Source organism: Hemitrygon akajei, chromosome 6 (assembly GCF_048418815.1).
Source record: "Hemitrygon akajei chromosome 6, sHemAka1.3, whole genome shotgun sequence".
NCBI lineage: Eukaryota > Metazoa > Chordata > Chondrichthyes > Myliobatiformes > Dasyatidae > Hemitrygon > Hemitrygon akajei.
The window spans coordinates 22,648,721-22,665,608 of NC_133129.1; the positions used below are offsets into that span (position 1 = coordinate 22,648,721).

Consider the following 16,888-nt stretch of genomic DNA (forward strand, 5'->3'; position numbering starts at 1 on the left):
TTCCCTGAGAACATCTGTTTCCAATTTAAGCTTCCAATTTCCTGCCTGATAGCCTCATAATTCCCTTACTTCAATTAAATGCTTTTCTATCTTGTCTGTTCCTATCTCTCTCTAATGCTATTGTAAAGGCGATTGAATTATGATCACTATCTCCAAAATGCTCTGCCACTGAGAGATCTGACACCTGACCAGGTTCATTTCCCAATACCAAATTAAGTACAGCCTCTCCTCTTGTAGGCTTATCTACATATTGTTTCAAGAAACCTTCCTGCACACATTGAACAAACTCCACCCCATCTAAACCCTTTGCTCTAGGGAGATGCCAATCGATATTTGGGAAATTAAAATCTGCCATCATAACAACTCTGTTGTTATTACACCTTTCCAGGATCTATTTCCCTATCTGCTCCTCGATATCCCTGTTACTATTGGGTGGCCTATAAAAAGCACCCAGTAAAGTTATTGATCCCTTCCTGTTCCTAACCTCCACCCACAGGGACTCTGTAGACAGTCCCTCCATGACGTCCACCTTTTCTGCAGCTGTGACACTATCTCTGATCAAAAGTGCTACGCCCCCCACCTCTTTTGCCTCCCTCCCTGTCCTTTCTGAAACATCTAAAACCCAGCACTTGAAGTAACCATTCATGTCCCTGAGCCATCCAAGTCTCTGTAATGGCCACCACATCATAGCTCCAAGTACTGATCCATGCTTTAAGCTCATCCGCTTTGTTCACAACACTCCTTGCGTTAAAATAGACACATCTCAAACCTTCGGTCTGAGCACATCCCTTCTCTATCACCTGCCTATCCTCCCTCTCGCACTATCTCCAAGCTTTCTGTATTTGTGAGCCAACCTCCTCTTCCCCAGTCTCTTCAGTTCAGTTCCCATCCCCCAACAATTCTAGTTTAAACTCTCCCCAGTGGCCTGAGCAAACCTCTCCTCCAGGATATTGGTCTCCCTGGGATTCAAGTGCAACCAGTCCTTTTTGTACAGGTCACACCTGCCCCAAAAGAGGTCCCAATGATCCAGAAATCTGAATCCCTGTCCCCTGCTCTAATCCCTCAGCCACACATTTTTCCTCCACCTCATTCTATTCCTATAGTCACTGTCACGTGGCACAGGCAGTAATCCCGAGATTACTACCTGTGCGGTCCTGCTTCTCAACTTCTTTCTTAACTCCCTGTAGTCTTTTATCAGGACCTCTACCCTTTTCCTACCTATGTCGTTGGTAGCAATATGTACCACGACCTCTGGCTGTTCTCCCTCCCACTGCAGGATATCTTGGACGCGATCAGAAACATCCCAAACCCTGGCACCTGGGAGGCAAACTACAATCCGAGTTTCTTTCTTGCATTTACAGAATAGCCTGTCTGACCCCCTAACTATAGAGTCCCCTGTCACTACTGCCTTCCCCTTCCTTTCCTTACCCTTCTGAGCCACAGGGCCAGACTCTGTGCCACGGGCACGGCCACTGTTGCATCTCCCAGGTAGGCTGTCCCCTTCAATGGTACTCAAACAGGAGTACTTATTGTCAAGGGGTACAGCAACAGGGGTACTCTCTAGTACCTGACGCTTCCCCTTCCTCCACCTGACGGTGACCCACCTGTCTGTCTCCCAAGGCCCTGGTGTGACCACCTGCCTGTAACTCCTCTCTATTACCTCCTCACTCTCCCTGACCAGACGAAGGTCATCGAGCTGCATCTGCTGTTCCCTAACTCGGTCCCTTAGGAGCTGCAGCTCGACACACCGGGTGCAGATATTGCCGTCTGAGAGTCTCTAGGACCTCACACATCTGACACCAAGCACAGAAAACAGGTCTCACACATATACTCAAAATGCTGGTGGAACGCAGCAGGCCAGGCAGCATCTACAGGGAGAAGCACTGTCAACGTTTTGGGCCGAGACCCTTCGTCTGACGAAACATCGACAGTGCTTCTCCCTATAGATGCTGCCTGGCCTGCTGCATTCCACCAGCATTTTGTTTGTGTTGCTTGAATTTCCAGCATCTGTAGATTTCCTCGTGTTCGCACACATACTAACTCCTTTCTGCTATTAACACAGGTAAACCTACCTAGTCCCATTACTGCCTAAGCCCGTTGAGTGAAAGCACTATCACTCTGCTGCCCACTGGATATGACAGACTTCTTTTTAAACCTTTCGCGCTCTACTGGCTGTTGTCACGCGCTTGCGCAGTCTTGGCTCTCTTTTACCCCGAGTAGTAAAACTGCCTTTGCTCCAGAAATCAGCCGTTCACTCGCAGCCTTCTTGCTCCGAATCCTGCTGGGCTCCATCTGCATTTTGTGTGTGTGAAGGAGCAAAAGTATTTGGGATCTTGTATATTTACACCCCTCCTCTCTGTAAACGTGTTTTTCCTTTTGTCAGAGGTATGTCCAGTCAGAGTCAGAATCAAGTTTATTATCACTGACGTTATTAAGTTTGTTGTTTGCTGCATAACATAACATTACTAAAAATTACAAAAATATATGCAAAATAAATAAGTAGGCTGAATGGGAGCAAAATGCTGAGGTAGAGTTCATGGTGCATTCAGAAATCTGATGGTGGAGGGAAGTTGTTCCTGAAATGCTGAGTGTGTGTTTTCAGACTCTTGTCCTTACCCCTGATGGCAGGAATGAACAGAGGGCATGTCCTTGGTGATGGGGTTTCTTAGTGATGGATGCTGCATTTTTGAGGCATTGAAGATGTCCTTGATAGTGGAGGAGCTGGTGCCCACGATGAAGCTGGCTGAGTCTCCAACCCTCTGCAGCTTTTTCTGATCCATTGTATTGGTGCCAGCATACCAGCCAGTCTCGATGCAGAATGTTCTTCGCAGGGCAGCTGCAGAAATTTGCCAGAGTCTTTGGTGACATACCAATTCTTCTCAAACTCTGACTGAAATAGAGCCACTAGTATGCCTTCTTTGCAATGCATCAGTATGTTGGGCTCAAGACAGAACTTCAGAGATGTTGACACCAAGGAACTCGAAACTACTCACTCTTTCCTCTGCTATCCCCTCGATGAGGACTGGTGTGCGTTCTCTCAATTTCCCCTTCCTGAAGTCCACAATCAATTCCTTGGATTGCTGATACTGCGTGTGAGGTTGGGTCTTTGACTGATCACTATTGTTCACTACAATAGTCGTGGGGGATTTCCTATGCAGGTAGATTGTGAAAATCAGATTGGTGCTGAATTACACTGGAGGAATTTCTAGAGTGCGTACAAGAGGAGCCTGTGGTTGAGCCCACTAGAAGATCAGATATTCTGGATTGGGTGTTGTACAATGAAACAGAATTGACTAGAGAATCCTTTGGGGAAAGTGTTCACAATATGATCAAATTCACCCTGAAATTTGAGAAGTCAGATGTACCAGTATTACAGTGGTAATTCAAAGGGAATTAAAGAGGTATGAAAGAGGAGTTAGCCAAAATTGACTGGCAGGGATGACGGCAGAGCAGCAATAGCTGGAATTTCTGGAAGGCACAGGATATATACATCCCAAAGAGGAAGAAGTATTCTAAAGGAAAGATGACACTACCGTGGCTAACAAGAGAAGTCAAAGCCAACATCAAAGCCAAAGAGAGGGCATATAATAGAGTAAAAAATAGTGAGAAGTTAGAGGTCTAATGACTAAAAAAGTCATTAAGAAGGTAAAGATAGAATGTGAATGTAAGCTAGCCAATAATATCAAGAAGATACCAAAAGTTTCTTCAGATACATAAAATGTAAGAGGGAGTTGAGAGTGTATATCGGACCACTGGAAAACCATGCTGGAGGGGTAGTAATGGGGGACAATGAAATGGCGGATGAACTGAATAAGTATTTTGCATCAGTCTTCACTGTGGAAGACACTGGCAGTGTGGTGAAAGTTCTAGGTGTCAGAAGCAATGAAGTGTGTGAAGTTACCATAACTAGAGACAAGGTTCTGACAGGTCTAATGGTAGATAAGTCACCTGGACCAGATGGTGTGCACACCAGAGTTCTGAAAGAGGTGGCTGAAGGGATCATGGAGGCATTAGTTACGATCTTTCAAGAATCTCTAGATTCTGGAATGGTTCCACAAATCTGGAAAATTGTAAATTTCACTCCACTTTTCAAGAAGAGAGAGAGGCAGAAGAAAGGAAATTATAGGCCAGTTTGTCTGATGTCAGCGGTTGGGAAGATGTTGGAGTCAATCGTTAAGGATGTATTTTTGGGATACTTGAAGGCACATAATAAAATAGGCCATAGTCAGCATGGTTTCCTCATGGGAAAATCTTGTCTGACAAATCTGTTGGAATTTTTTGAAGAAATAACAAGCAGAATAGACAAAGGAGAATCAGTTGATCTTGGATTTTCAGGTCTTTGACAAGGTGCCACACATGAGGTTGCTTGACAAGCCTCAAACCCAAGGAAAAATTGTGGCATGGATAAAGCAGTGGCTGATTGGCACATGGCAAAGAGTGGGAATAAAGGGAGACTTTTCTGGCTGGCTGCCCTTGACTAATCGTTCTCCACTGGGATCTGTGTTGGGACAGATTCTTTTTATGTTATATGTCAATGACTTGGATGTTGGAAATGATGGCTTTGTTGCAAAAAGTTTGCAGATGATATAAAAATGGGCGTGGGGCAGATAATTTTGAGGAAGAAGAGAGACTACAGAAGGACCTAGACAGATTAGAAGAATGGGCAAAGAAGTAGCAGACGGAATACAGTGTTGAGAAGTGTACGGTCATGCACTTTGGTAGAAGAAATGAAGGAGTTGACTATTTTCTAAATGGAGAGAAAATACAAAAAGCTGAGGTGCAAAGGGACTTGGGAGCCCTTGTGCGGGATTCCCTTAAGGTTAATTTCAGCCCTTAAGGTTAATTTGCAGTTTGAGTCTGTGGTGAGGAAGGCAAATGCAATGTTAGCATTCATTTCAAGAGGACTAGAATATTAAAGCAAAGATGTAATGTTGGGACTTTATAAAGCACTGGTGAGGCCTCAAACTGAGTATAGTGAGCAGGTTTGAGTCCCTTATTTGAGAAAGGATGTGCTGAAACTGGAGAGGGTTCAAAGGAGGTTCATGAAAATGATTCTAGGATTGAATAGCTTGTCATATGAAGAGTATTTGATGGCTCTAGGCCTGTAACCACTAGAGTTCGGAAGAATGAGGGGTGACTTCATTGAAACCTATCAAATGGTGAAAGCCTTGATAGAAGATGTTTCCTAGGAGAGGATGCTTCCAATGGTGCGAGAGTCTAATACCAGAGAACACAGCTTCAGAATAGACGGGTGTCCTCTTAGGATAGAGATGAGGAGGAATTTCTTTAGCCCAAGAGTGGTGAATCTTCTGAATTCTTTGCCTCAGACAGCTGTGGAGGCCAAGGCTTTATGTATTTTTAAGGCAGAGGTTGATAGATTCTTGATTGGTCAGGGCATGAAAGGATACAGGGAGAAGGCAGGAGGCTGAGTTTGAGAGGAAAAATAGATCAGCCATGGTTGAATGGTGGAGCAGACTGGGTAGGCCAGATGGCCTAATTTTGGCCCTATATCTTACGGTTTACACTCTCAGTTCAGATTCATGTTTATTTATAGAAACATAGAAAATAGGTGCAGGATTAGGCCATTCGGCCCTTCGAGCCTGCACCGCCATTCTGTATGATCATGGCTGATCATCCAACTCAGAACCCTGTACCTGCTTCCTCTCCATACCCCCTGATCCCTTTAGCCACAAGGGCCATATCTAACTCCCTCTTAAATATAGCCAATGAATCGGCCTCAACTGTTTGCTGTGGCAGAGAATTCCACAGATTCACCACTCTCTGTGTGAAGAAGTTTTTCCTCATCTCGGTCCTAAAAGGCTTTCCCTTTATCCTTAAACTGTGACCCCTCGTTCTGGACTTCCCCAACATCGGAAACAATCTTCCTGCATCTAGCCTGTCCAATCCCTTTAGAATTTTATACATTTCAATAAGATCCCCCCTCAATCTTCTAAATTCCAGTGAATATAAGCCTAGTCGATCCAGTCTTTCTTCATATGAAAGTTCTGCCATCCCAGGAATCAATCTGGTGAACCTTCTCTGTACTCCCTCTATGGTAAGAATGTCTTTCCTCAGATTAGGGGACCAAAACTGCACACAATATTCTAGGTGCGGTCTCACCAAGGCCTTGTACAACTGCAGTAGAACCTCCCTGCTCCTGTACTCAAGTCCTTTTGCTATGAATGCCAACATACCATTTGCCTTTTTCACTGCATGTACTTGGAAATATACTGGTTAATGTGTCGTTTGCATTCACAGATAGCATAGCCAAGGGGTTGTGCTGGACGCCACACATTGCTGTGCCAACATAGCATGTCCATGATGCTCAGCAGAACACAGAACACAACAAGCTACTAAACCACAATAGTAAAATGGGTTCCATTTCTCCCAGACCCCCAAACATATGAGGGTCCTCCAACTCCAGGACTGGCTTCCAGCCTTTGGTCATCAAGTTTTGACTTTCAGACTCCTGATCAACCTTCAGGCTCCGATTTTTGTTATTGACCCCAGACTAGCTGATGAGAGGGCCCTGACCTCTTAGGCTCAAACGCCTGGTGCACTGATGACTGGCCCTCATTCCTCCTGCTCGCATGGACATTGATCCCAGGCACACCTACTGGAAATCCTGATAACCTTGGTCTACCCACACCGCTGGACTTCAAATGCGGAGTGGAAGCCTGGACTGCGGATGTCCTGTGTCAGCCATCCACACCGCTGGACTTGGAGTGCAGAGACTCCTCCACATCCCTGTCCGTAAATTCTAACCTGACCTCCAACTTCAATCTCTGTCCCTAAAATATTCCTGCACACTTCCCTCATGACTTCTATTGCCCCTGAGTGAAAAGTTCTCCTGACCACTTACTCTTTCCCATTTCAATTTGTGTTGTCTAGGATTTGTATCCTTCACACCAAGAAACAATTTACTTAATTGGGCTGCTGAAGAGAAAGGCAGAACGACGGAATTGTTTGATTTGCTTTCACAGTGGTTTAGTTTTTCTAGAGCTATTTCAGTTCCCACGTTACATTCCTGGAACTTCAAATTAACAAGACCTTTCAAAGAATACTGCAAATATCTGATTTCATTTGTTTGCGGATGTACAATGTGACAGATGCTGGTATACATTAGAGAAGGATATGTCAGGAAATTGTCAAAAGTTGCAAGCATTTTGCACCTACCTGTGCCATATCAGGTCTTGTAACTTATCTTCAAACCAAGAGAATTCATAGTATTTCATACATAGATTGAAAACAAGAGTGTAGCTAAGAAGTTAGTAGGATCACACAACAGCAGAGGGAATTTATGATAATAGAACTTAGAACGGAAGAGCACAGTACAGACCCTTTAAATCTACTCCACGATCAATCTAACTCTTCCCTCCCATGTAGCCCTCCATTTTTTTCTATCGCCCATTGCCTACCCAAGAGTTTGAAATGTCCCGATTGTGTCTGCCCCTTCCGCCACCCCTGGCAGCACATTTCATGCATCCACTGGTTTCTGTGTAAACAAAACTCTCCCTCTGACATCATTCCCCCTTATACTTTCCTCCAATCAGCTTAAAATTATTCCTCCTGGTTTTGGCCATTTCCTCCCCGGGAATAAGTCACTTCCACTCGATGGATGCCTGCTATCATATTGTACACCTCTAACAAGTCTCTTCTCATTCTCCTTCGCTCCCTTTCACCTCCCAGTTTCTCATGTAGTTCCCCCACCCCTTGCCTTCACCCTCTCCCCTAACACATGTACCCTCCCCTAACCTTTTTATTCTGGTTTCTTCCCCCTTCCTTTCCAATCCTGATGAAGGGTCTCAGCCCCGAAATGGCAGCCGTTTATTCCTCTTCATAGGTGCTTCACAAATCAAGATGAAGTTGTACATGTATACAAATGGATGAAACAACATTCCTCCGGACCACAGTGCACCCACAAAACATAAATCACACATAGCACATAACCAAAATAATACCACAAATAAGTTAATAAAATATAATTCAAAGTGCATGCAGTAGGTAGCACAGGTAAACAGCAAACAGCTCACTGTCCTAGAGACGGGATCTCAGTGGTGGCAGGGTCTCACAGTCTGAGGGAAGAAGCTGTTACTCAGTCCTGGTCCTGATGCTCCTGTACCTCCTTCCTGATAGTAGTGGGTCAAAGAGATTGTGGGATGGGTGGTGGGCATCCTAAACAATGCTTCGGGCCCTTGGTGTTCATCATCAGTGACCCACGTTGTGAAATTTGTTGTTTTGGAGCAGCAGTGCAGTGCAATACATAACAATTGCCGTAAGTTACACTGATACATCGAGACATAGATAGATAGAGTGAGCAGAGAAAAAGAAGGGGAAGTGTTCATGGGTTCATGGTCTGTTCAGAAATCTGATGATGGAAGGGCAGGAGCTGTTTGTAAAACATTGAGTGTGGGTCTTCAGCTCCTAACTCCTTCCTGATGGTACTGCAGAAAAAAGGTGAGGTAGTGTTCATGGCTTCATGGACATGGATACAGCAATGTAATTAATCACTAACGTATCAACTCGATACACTTCTGCAAACCACAATGTTCACTAATCAATAATACCTGGCTTCTGATCCCTTAACGGTCTGGTGAACTGTTTGTCCACGTGTTCACCCATCTCAGTGTCACAGACACATTGTGAACTGTTTGTCCACGTGTTCACCCATCTCACTGTCACAGACACATTGTGAACTGTTTGTCCACGTGTTCACCCATCTCACTGTCACAGACACATTGTGAACTGTTTGTCCACGTGTTCACCCATCTCACTGTCACAGACACATTGTGAACTGTTTGTCCACGTGTTCACCCATCTCACTGTCACAGACACGTGGTGAGCTGTTTGTCCACGTGTTCACCCATCTCACTGTCACAGACACATTGTGAACTGTTTGTCCACGTGTTCACCCATCTCACTGTCACAGACACATTGTGAACTGTTTGTCCACGTGTTCACCCATCTCACTGTCACAGACACGTGGTGAGCTGTTTGTCCACGTGTTCACCCATCTCACTGTCACAGACACATTGTGAACTGTTTGTCCACGTGTTCACCCATCTCACTGTCACAGACACATTGTGAACTGTTTGTCCACGTGTTCACCCATCTCACTGTCACAGACACATTGTGAACTTTGTCCACGTGTTCACCCATCTCACTGTCACAGACACATTGTGAGCTGTTTGTCCACGTGTTCACCCATCTCACTGTCACAGACACGTGGTGAGCTGTTTGTCCACGTGTTCACCCATCTCACTGTCACAGACACATTGTGAACTGTTTGTCCACGTGTTCACCCATCTCACTGTCACAGACACGTGGTGAGCTGTTTGTCCACGTGTTCACCCATCTCACTGTCACAGACACATTGTGAACTGTTTGTCCACGTGTTCACCCATCTCACTGTCACAGACACATTGTGAACTGTTTGTCCACGTGTTCACCCATCTCACTGTCACAGACACATTGTGAACTTTGTCCACGTGTTCACCCATCTCACTGTCACAGACACATTGTGAACTTTGTCCACGTGTTCACCCATCTCACTGTCACAGACACGTAGTGAGCTGTTTGTCCACGTGTTCACCCATCTCACTGTCACAGACACATTGTGAACTGTTTGTCCACGTGTTCACCCATCTCACTGACACAGACACGTGGTGAGCTCTTTGTCCACGTGTTCACCCATCTCACTATCACAGACACGTAGTGAGCTGTTTGTCCACGTGTTCACCCATCTCACTGTGACAAACTCGTGGTGAGCTGTTTGATCACGTCTTCATCCATCTCACTATCACAGACACGTAGTGAGCTGTTTGTCCATGTGTTCACCCATCTCACTGTCACAGACACATTGTGAACTGTTTGTCCACGTGTTCACCCATCTCACTGTCACAGACACATTGTGAACTGTTTGTCCACGTGTTCACCCATCTCACTGTCACAGACACGTAGTGAGCTGTTTGTCCACGTGTTCACCCATCTCACTGTCACAGACACATTGTGAACTGTTTGTCCACGTGTTCACCCATCTCACTGTCACAGACACGTGGTGAGCTGTTTGTCCACGTGTTCACCCATCTCAGTGTCACAGACACTTGGTGAACTGTTTGTCCACGTGTTCACCCATCTCAGTGTCACAGACACATTGTGAACTGTTTGTCCACGTGTTCACCCATCTCACTGTCACAGACACGTGGTGAGCTGTTTGAGCACATGTTACTGTCTTGTCCTGTCTCTTGGTGTGTGTCACTTGGTGTTCTCTGCTGTTAATGGTACTTGCTTTCTCATTTATGTTCTTACTGTCATTAAAATGAATATTTTTATTGAGCTTTGTTCCTGCTCTGCTCTTCACAGTGAAGCCGGATCCACCAATTTCACTGAACTGGACGCTGCTGAATATCAGCCAGTCGGGCCTGCTTGCTGACATCCAGATGTGGTGGGAGCCTCCACCCACAGCTGATATTAAAAATGGATGGATTTCTCTCAAGTATGAGATCCAGTATAAAACCAGCAAAAGTAACCACTGGGACTCGGTATGTTCAAGTTATTTCCATGTGTTCTTATTTATTTAGAGATACAGGCCACCAAGCTACACTACCAGCAACCTACCTTTTTAACACTAGAACAATTTATAAATGCCAATTAACCTACTAATCAGTACGTCTTTGGAGCACCCAAAGGAAAACTACGTGGTCTTGGGGAGAACGTTCAAGCTCCTTACCGATGGCACCAGGATTGAACTCTGAACTCCAGAAAGCACTGAGCTATAGTTGTGTCACACTAACCACTACGATACCGTCTTGCATTTTCTTTGTCGATGGTCGTTAGTAGATAGTGTGAGTATAAGAGAAACGAATAGCAAACGTGATCCACTGAGTGAACGTGCACTCTGGAATAAAAAGAATAGAACAGGAAACTTTCTGAATGGTATCACATCAGAAATACTAAAGGGCCTGGTAGCTCAAACACAATATCTGCAGGATATCAAGTTCGAGCTTAATTGTCATTCAGGCATACATGAGAATACCCATGTGTGTAGCCAAATAGAACAGCGTTACTCTGGGGCCAAGGTTCAAAACACTGAACTAACAGTCATACACAGAACAAGGCACATACAGGACATATAAGATAGCAGTAAACTTACAGTCACACAAAAAATATACATGTAGCCCAAGTCCCTGAGTGACATGTCCTATAAGTTGATGGTGTATGGGTGTTGCTAGCAAGAACAAGCAGTTATCAACAGTCCTCAGATGGATGTACACACTCAATCCAGCTTGTCTTCCATTGAGCAAACACTGGAGTGGCCAGCCCCCAAGCCAGCATGGACGCCGCACTTGTGGACTGCTAAAATAGGCACGCCTGCAGCTTGAGACCTAGTCCTTACTACAACCAAGGCCACGCAGCCTCCCCGCTCTCAGGGGAAAGGGAAACAAATTTGCAGCATTTTGCATTACCAATACCGAACAGGGTCTTGCAATTGCAAGAGAAATGTACAAGACAATCACTTGTTAGTCTGCACGCCCTTCGCTCACTGAATCCAATGCCTTTCTGTAGCAGGCATTAACACGATCTGCACCGTCCAACTTCTCTGCCAATGAACTAATCACTGATGGGGTAGACCTGCAGTACTTGAAGTTCCTAATATCCAGCATTGTCCTATAATCATAATCAAGATGTTTAAAATAACTAAAACACCATTGGATGGCTCACAAGAGGCTGCTGCATCCGAACACACTGCCATCTTACTGGACAAATATAGACCAGGCAAATATAGAAAATAATCACAAACATTAGAAATTTTGCAGTTGCACAGAGTGCTGGAAGAACTCAGCAGGTCAGGCAGCATCTATGGAAATGAGGGAACAGTCGATTTTTCAGGCTAAGACCTTTCTTCAGGATGGGGAAGGAGAAGGAAAGATGCCAGAATAAAAAGGTGGGGGAGGGAAAGAGGCTGGCCGGAGGTGATAGGTGAAGCCAGATGGGTGAGAAAGGTCAGGGCTGGAGAAGAAAGAATCTGATAGGAGAGGAGAGTGGACAATAAGAGAATGGGGAAGGACGAGGAGACGCATGAGAAGTCATAGGCAGGTAAGAAGAAGTGAAAGGTCAGAGTGGGAAATGGAGGGGGGTGTGGAATTTGTTCATCAGAAAGAGAACTCAAAATTCATGTCATCAGATTGGACGCTACCCAGAGGGAATATAAGGTGTTGCTCCTTCACCCTGAGGGTGGCCTCATCTTGGTACAAGAGGAGGCCATGGATCGAATGTCAGAATGGGAACGGGGAATCAGTATTAAAATGTTTGGCTACTGAGAAGTCCTGCTTGTGGCGGACATTGCAGAGGTGCTCGATGAAGTGGTCCCCAATTTACAACTGGTTTCACTAATGTAGAGGGGGCCGCATTGGGAACACCGGGCAACCTAGTCATCATAGGCTCTCAAGCCTCGTGGTTTGAAGTTACACATGTTACAGCCTCATTAAATCACACCTGGGTAACTGAGGGCCACGCCTTGCGGAGAGGGGCCAGGTCCAGAGATTAACAGAACAGCACATCTGAGTGTTAATCTATTTTACTGGGAATTTTAAAGAAGAAGATTAGCTTTATTTGTCACTTGTACATTGAAATATCGTAACATACAGATCATTTGCGTTGACAGCCAACATAGTCCAAGGATGTTCTGGGGGCCGACTGCAAATGTCACCATACTTCAACATCACTAACCATAACATGTACAACTTTGGACTGTGGGAGGAAACCGGAGCACCTGGAGAAAACTGGAGTGGTCACAGGAAAAACGTACAGACTCCTTACAGACAGAGGTGGCACTGTAAATCACTGAGCTAACCGCTACTCTACCATACCTGTATCAGCATGCCACTCTTCCTACCCTTTCTGGTTTCTCTTTTGAAGATCAGTAACTAATTTATTTATCCCACCTATCACAGATTGAAGCTTTCTCCACCACCCATCCGGTGTATGCTCTTGGTACTGGCAAGAGTTATGATGTCAGGCTCAGATGTAAGCAAATCGCCAATGGGGAATTCAGCGAGTTCAGTGACATCCTGCAGATCTTTATTCCAGCACCTCAATCTGTGGAAGGTAAGTGGAATGATAGTCTCCAACAGCCTATGGTGTCTTTGGAGGCTTGGCTACCACTAATGGAATGGCCATCAGTCAGGACACTGAGTACAGGATTTGGGATATTCTGTTGTAGTTGTATAAGCCATTGGCGAGGCTGCACTTGGAGAACCATGTACAATTTTGGTCACCCTGTTATAGGAAAGACGTGATTAAACTGGAAAGAGTGAGTAAAAAATTTCAGAGCATTGTCAGTTGCCAGTACTAGAAGGTCCAAGTTATATCGAGACATTGGTCAGGTTGGGTCTTCATTTCTTGGAACTAGGAGAATGTTTAATATTATGAGTGTCTTGGGTAAGGTGGGCAATAACATGATTTTCCCTGGTGTTGTGTATATAATATTTGAGTTATCTTATACAGTATAAATATATTGGTTGATTAAGCATTCTTGGTCGTTTAAGCAATTCATTACGAGTTATACGTATAAGTATGTGAATTCCGAGTATCATGACGCTACCTTGTGATACATTTGCACATCACTTAAGTTAAAGAACAGAGTTAGACTCACATTCCCCACTGTCTTGTTTTTCTTCCAATTAGTTTAATATTTTGAAGTTACAAAATATAACAGTGACAAAGAGGTGTTTTTAAAATGAACCCAAGATGGCTATCGACCCATTGAAGTATAGTGAGGTGTTTGAACTAAAAAATATATGCAGGAGGAACGGTGAGTAAAAAATGCAGTCCAACATAGACCATCGAGTTTAAAAAAAAGCAGAGCGGCACATATTCTTCAGAAATGAAGCCACGATTGAGTTTATTTTTAAATAAGAAAATAGAAGAAATCATTGGTTCATGAAGAGTGAGTAGTACCAGGTGATAATAATCATTAAAAATATCAGCTGAAATGTTTGGCTACATCAGAAAGATAGACACATTTGACTCCACAAGAGTTAGCTGGCTCATGTATACTGAGCTAATTGAACAGTATTTTGAAGCAAATGAAATACCGTAAATTCTGGTGTATAAGCTGAGAATCTGGCCCTAATGGTCCTAAAATTAGGGGGTCGGCTTATACAGAGGGTGCCAACTTTGGAAAAATGAATACACGGATGACAGGTTGTATTTATTGGCTGTTTTTGAGTCAAATTTGTTTCACTGTCAATGCATGAATTTTTTGAATGGTTTGTATAAACTCACATCTAGTGGCTGGAGCACGGAGATCAAACCACCGGGGATGACTGCAATGTCCGTATTTTCAGCTTTCAATGCTGCTTTTGTCTCACCTGACAAGTGCACTTTGAACATGTCCCAGACAAGTAGTGACTTTTCCTTCCTGAAACCTTTGGGACGTCAACACCACACATCTTTGACCCACTTCAAGCAACCTGCTTCATCCATCCAGCTGCATTCTTGAATGTAAACAACACCCCGTGGGAATTTTCTGAGCAATCTTTGTTTTCTATCTCAACACAAGATCACGTCTATTCATAAATCTGGTGCACCAACTTCACATAGCTTTGAGATTTTTGCTGACCTCACGGTGTTTTTCGGCCCATTTCAACGCTTGAACTTGAATCATTTTGCTGGTAACAATGTATCTGGACGATCGCTGATGATTCACCCAGTCTAAAACTTTTTCTTCCAGTTCTGGCCACTGGCATGTTTTCCTGCGGTTTGCACGTTTTGTCTGCGGCATTTCCCTCAGTGTGTCCTCTGCCTTTCTCCACTCTCTCACTTGTTTCTCGTTAACACTAAACTTCTTAGCAGCTGCAGAATTATTCGTTCCTTTAGCAAAATCAACAACCTTCAGCTTGAAGCCAGTATCATATCACATTTGTTTTAATCTTTTGTACATGGTGGTCGCAAACTCAATACTGAGTACACGTACTGAACCCGTCACCCCATGTTATTTTTAACGAGATTACGATGGGCGCTAAATGGTTTCACGGGGGTTACATTTCAGAGGCTTCTTTACCATTGGGAACCCAATCCAAAACTTCCCTCCATGATTTATTTATTAAGAATTCGCTTATAACGCTCTACAATGTGTAGGCTTATTTTCTTAGCAGGTACTGATACACAAAATTTCCATGTTCCGGATCCAGTAAAGCTGAGTACTGGCATGTGAGATCTTGTGATCTTTTCTAGTTAAATCAAAAACCTCTACAAAAGGGGTCGGCTTATACAAAGGTAACATGAAAAAGTCACTTTTTAAACCTTGAAAATGGCTTATACTCCGGGTTGGCTTATACACCGGAATTTATGGTAGGCAATGAGAAACGAGTACCAATTTTGCTGAATGCATTGGGTTTAAAGACATATAGTTGGCTTTGAAGTTTAACTGTTCCAACCAAACCATCCAAAATGAGCTTTGGTGCTATTGTGAAAGTAATTTAGGAACCTTTAGAAACAAAACCATTGTTGATTGCAGAACATTTTAGCGGAATTGAAAAGAAGGGGAGTCCATTTCAGCGTACACAGCTGAATTGAAGAGATTGAGCATTGTCAGTTCAGCGATGGGTTACCGATGCACTGAGAGATTGGTTAGGTTATAGAATCTTACCAGAACACATTCAAAAACAGCTCCTAACTGAAGCACAACTTACACTTAAAGAGCAGTTGAAATTACTCATCAATGGAAACAGTAGACAGAGACACAATAGAGTTGCAGTCAGGAATGGAAGGGAGTCTGAACAAAATCACCGCAGGGGCTCACGTGTACCAGACCAATGCAGGTTTAAAGATGAAACGTGCAGAAAATACACAAAGCAGGGCAGATACAAAGAACATGTACAGACAAAAATAAACAGACTGTACAGAGGAAAAGATAAAAAGTCAAGTTGCAGTTTGAAAAAGAGCTCTAATCTGCATGGTGTTGCTGAAAAATCTGATAATGATGAGAGTGACACAGGACTGAGTAGCTTTGAGATTTACAATATGAAAGCTAACAATAGAGAAGCAATATGGTTTACAGCAGAAGTGAATGGCAAATTAATTAAAACGGAATTGGATACTGGCTCGGCTGTGTCAGTCATTCGACAAAATGAGTTTGAATGACATTTCAAAGATATCAAATAAGCCTGCAGAACTATACTGGAGAAAAGTTAACTCCTGTTGGAATGACATTTTTAACAGTGAAATACAACAACCAACAAGCCACACTGGGCTTCTATGTGGCAAAAACAGGAGGGCCAGCATTGTGGGGATGGGAGAGGCTGAGACAACACCAATTTGATTGAAGATCCATTCACCATTTACATACCACATCCCCAGTAATAAACTAAAAGTGAATTAAGAAAGGTACTGGATGATCCCTCAGCTGTCTCCATGCCAAACACCATGAACAGTTGCCCCACAGAGGACAAACAGGTGTTGGTGCCTCTGGTTGGAAAGCATATTGGACCAAGGATGGACCATGCTGCTCAGAAGGATTGTGAAAGTGATAAAAGCAGCAACATATCTGAGAAGGTTTCTGATCTGTTAATCAGACAGTTACTTGTGAAATGTGGCCTGGTTTTGCTGGAAGAGAGTCAAGGAGCTTCAGAAAAGTTGTGAGAATTTGGCTTTTGTGAGTATAAAGAACCAGAATCTTCAGTACAGGCAGTCCCCAGTACGTAAGTCGGAACAAGTACATCCGGTATTATTTACTGTCAGTTAGTCAAACGTTTGTCTTAGTATATAGTATATATTTTACCTTTCTATGCATATAAAACACTTAAGAAACGTATGCATTCCAATAATTAAACCACTGCATTGCTTAGTGATAATTGTAGCTTTCATTGGGGCAGGGCCTTTCACA

At 43.8% G+C, this 16,888-nt stretch overlaps 1 protein-coding gene across 1 annotated transcript in view; it reads left to right on the forward strand.

Annotated features, from left to right (window-relative positions):
• Positions 1 to 16,888, forward strand: part of ghra (growth hormone receptor a) — a 169,470-nt gene that overhangs the window by 122,616 nt on the left and 29,966 nt on the right. The window contains exons 9-10 of the mRNA XM_073047989.1: positions 10,363 to 10,541; positions 12,954 to 13,107. Coding sequence (XP_072904090.1) covers positions 10,363 to 10,541; positions 12,954 to 13,107 — 333 coding nt within the window. The remainder of the gene's footprint in view (positions 1 to 10,362; positions 10,542 to 12,953; positions 13,108 to 16,888) is intronic.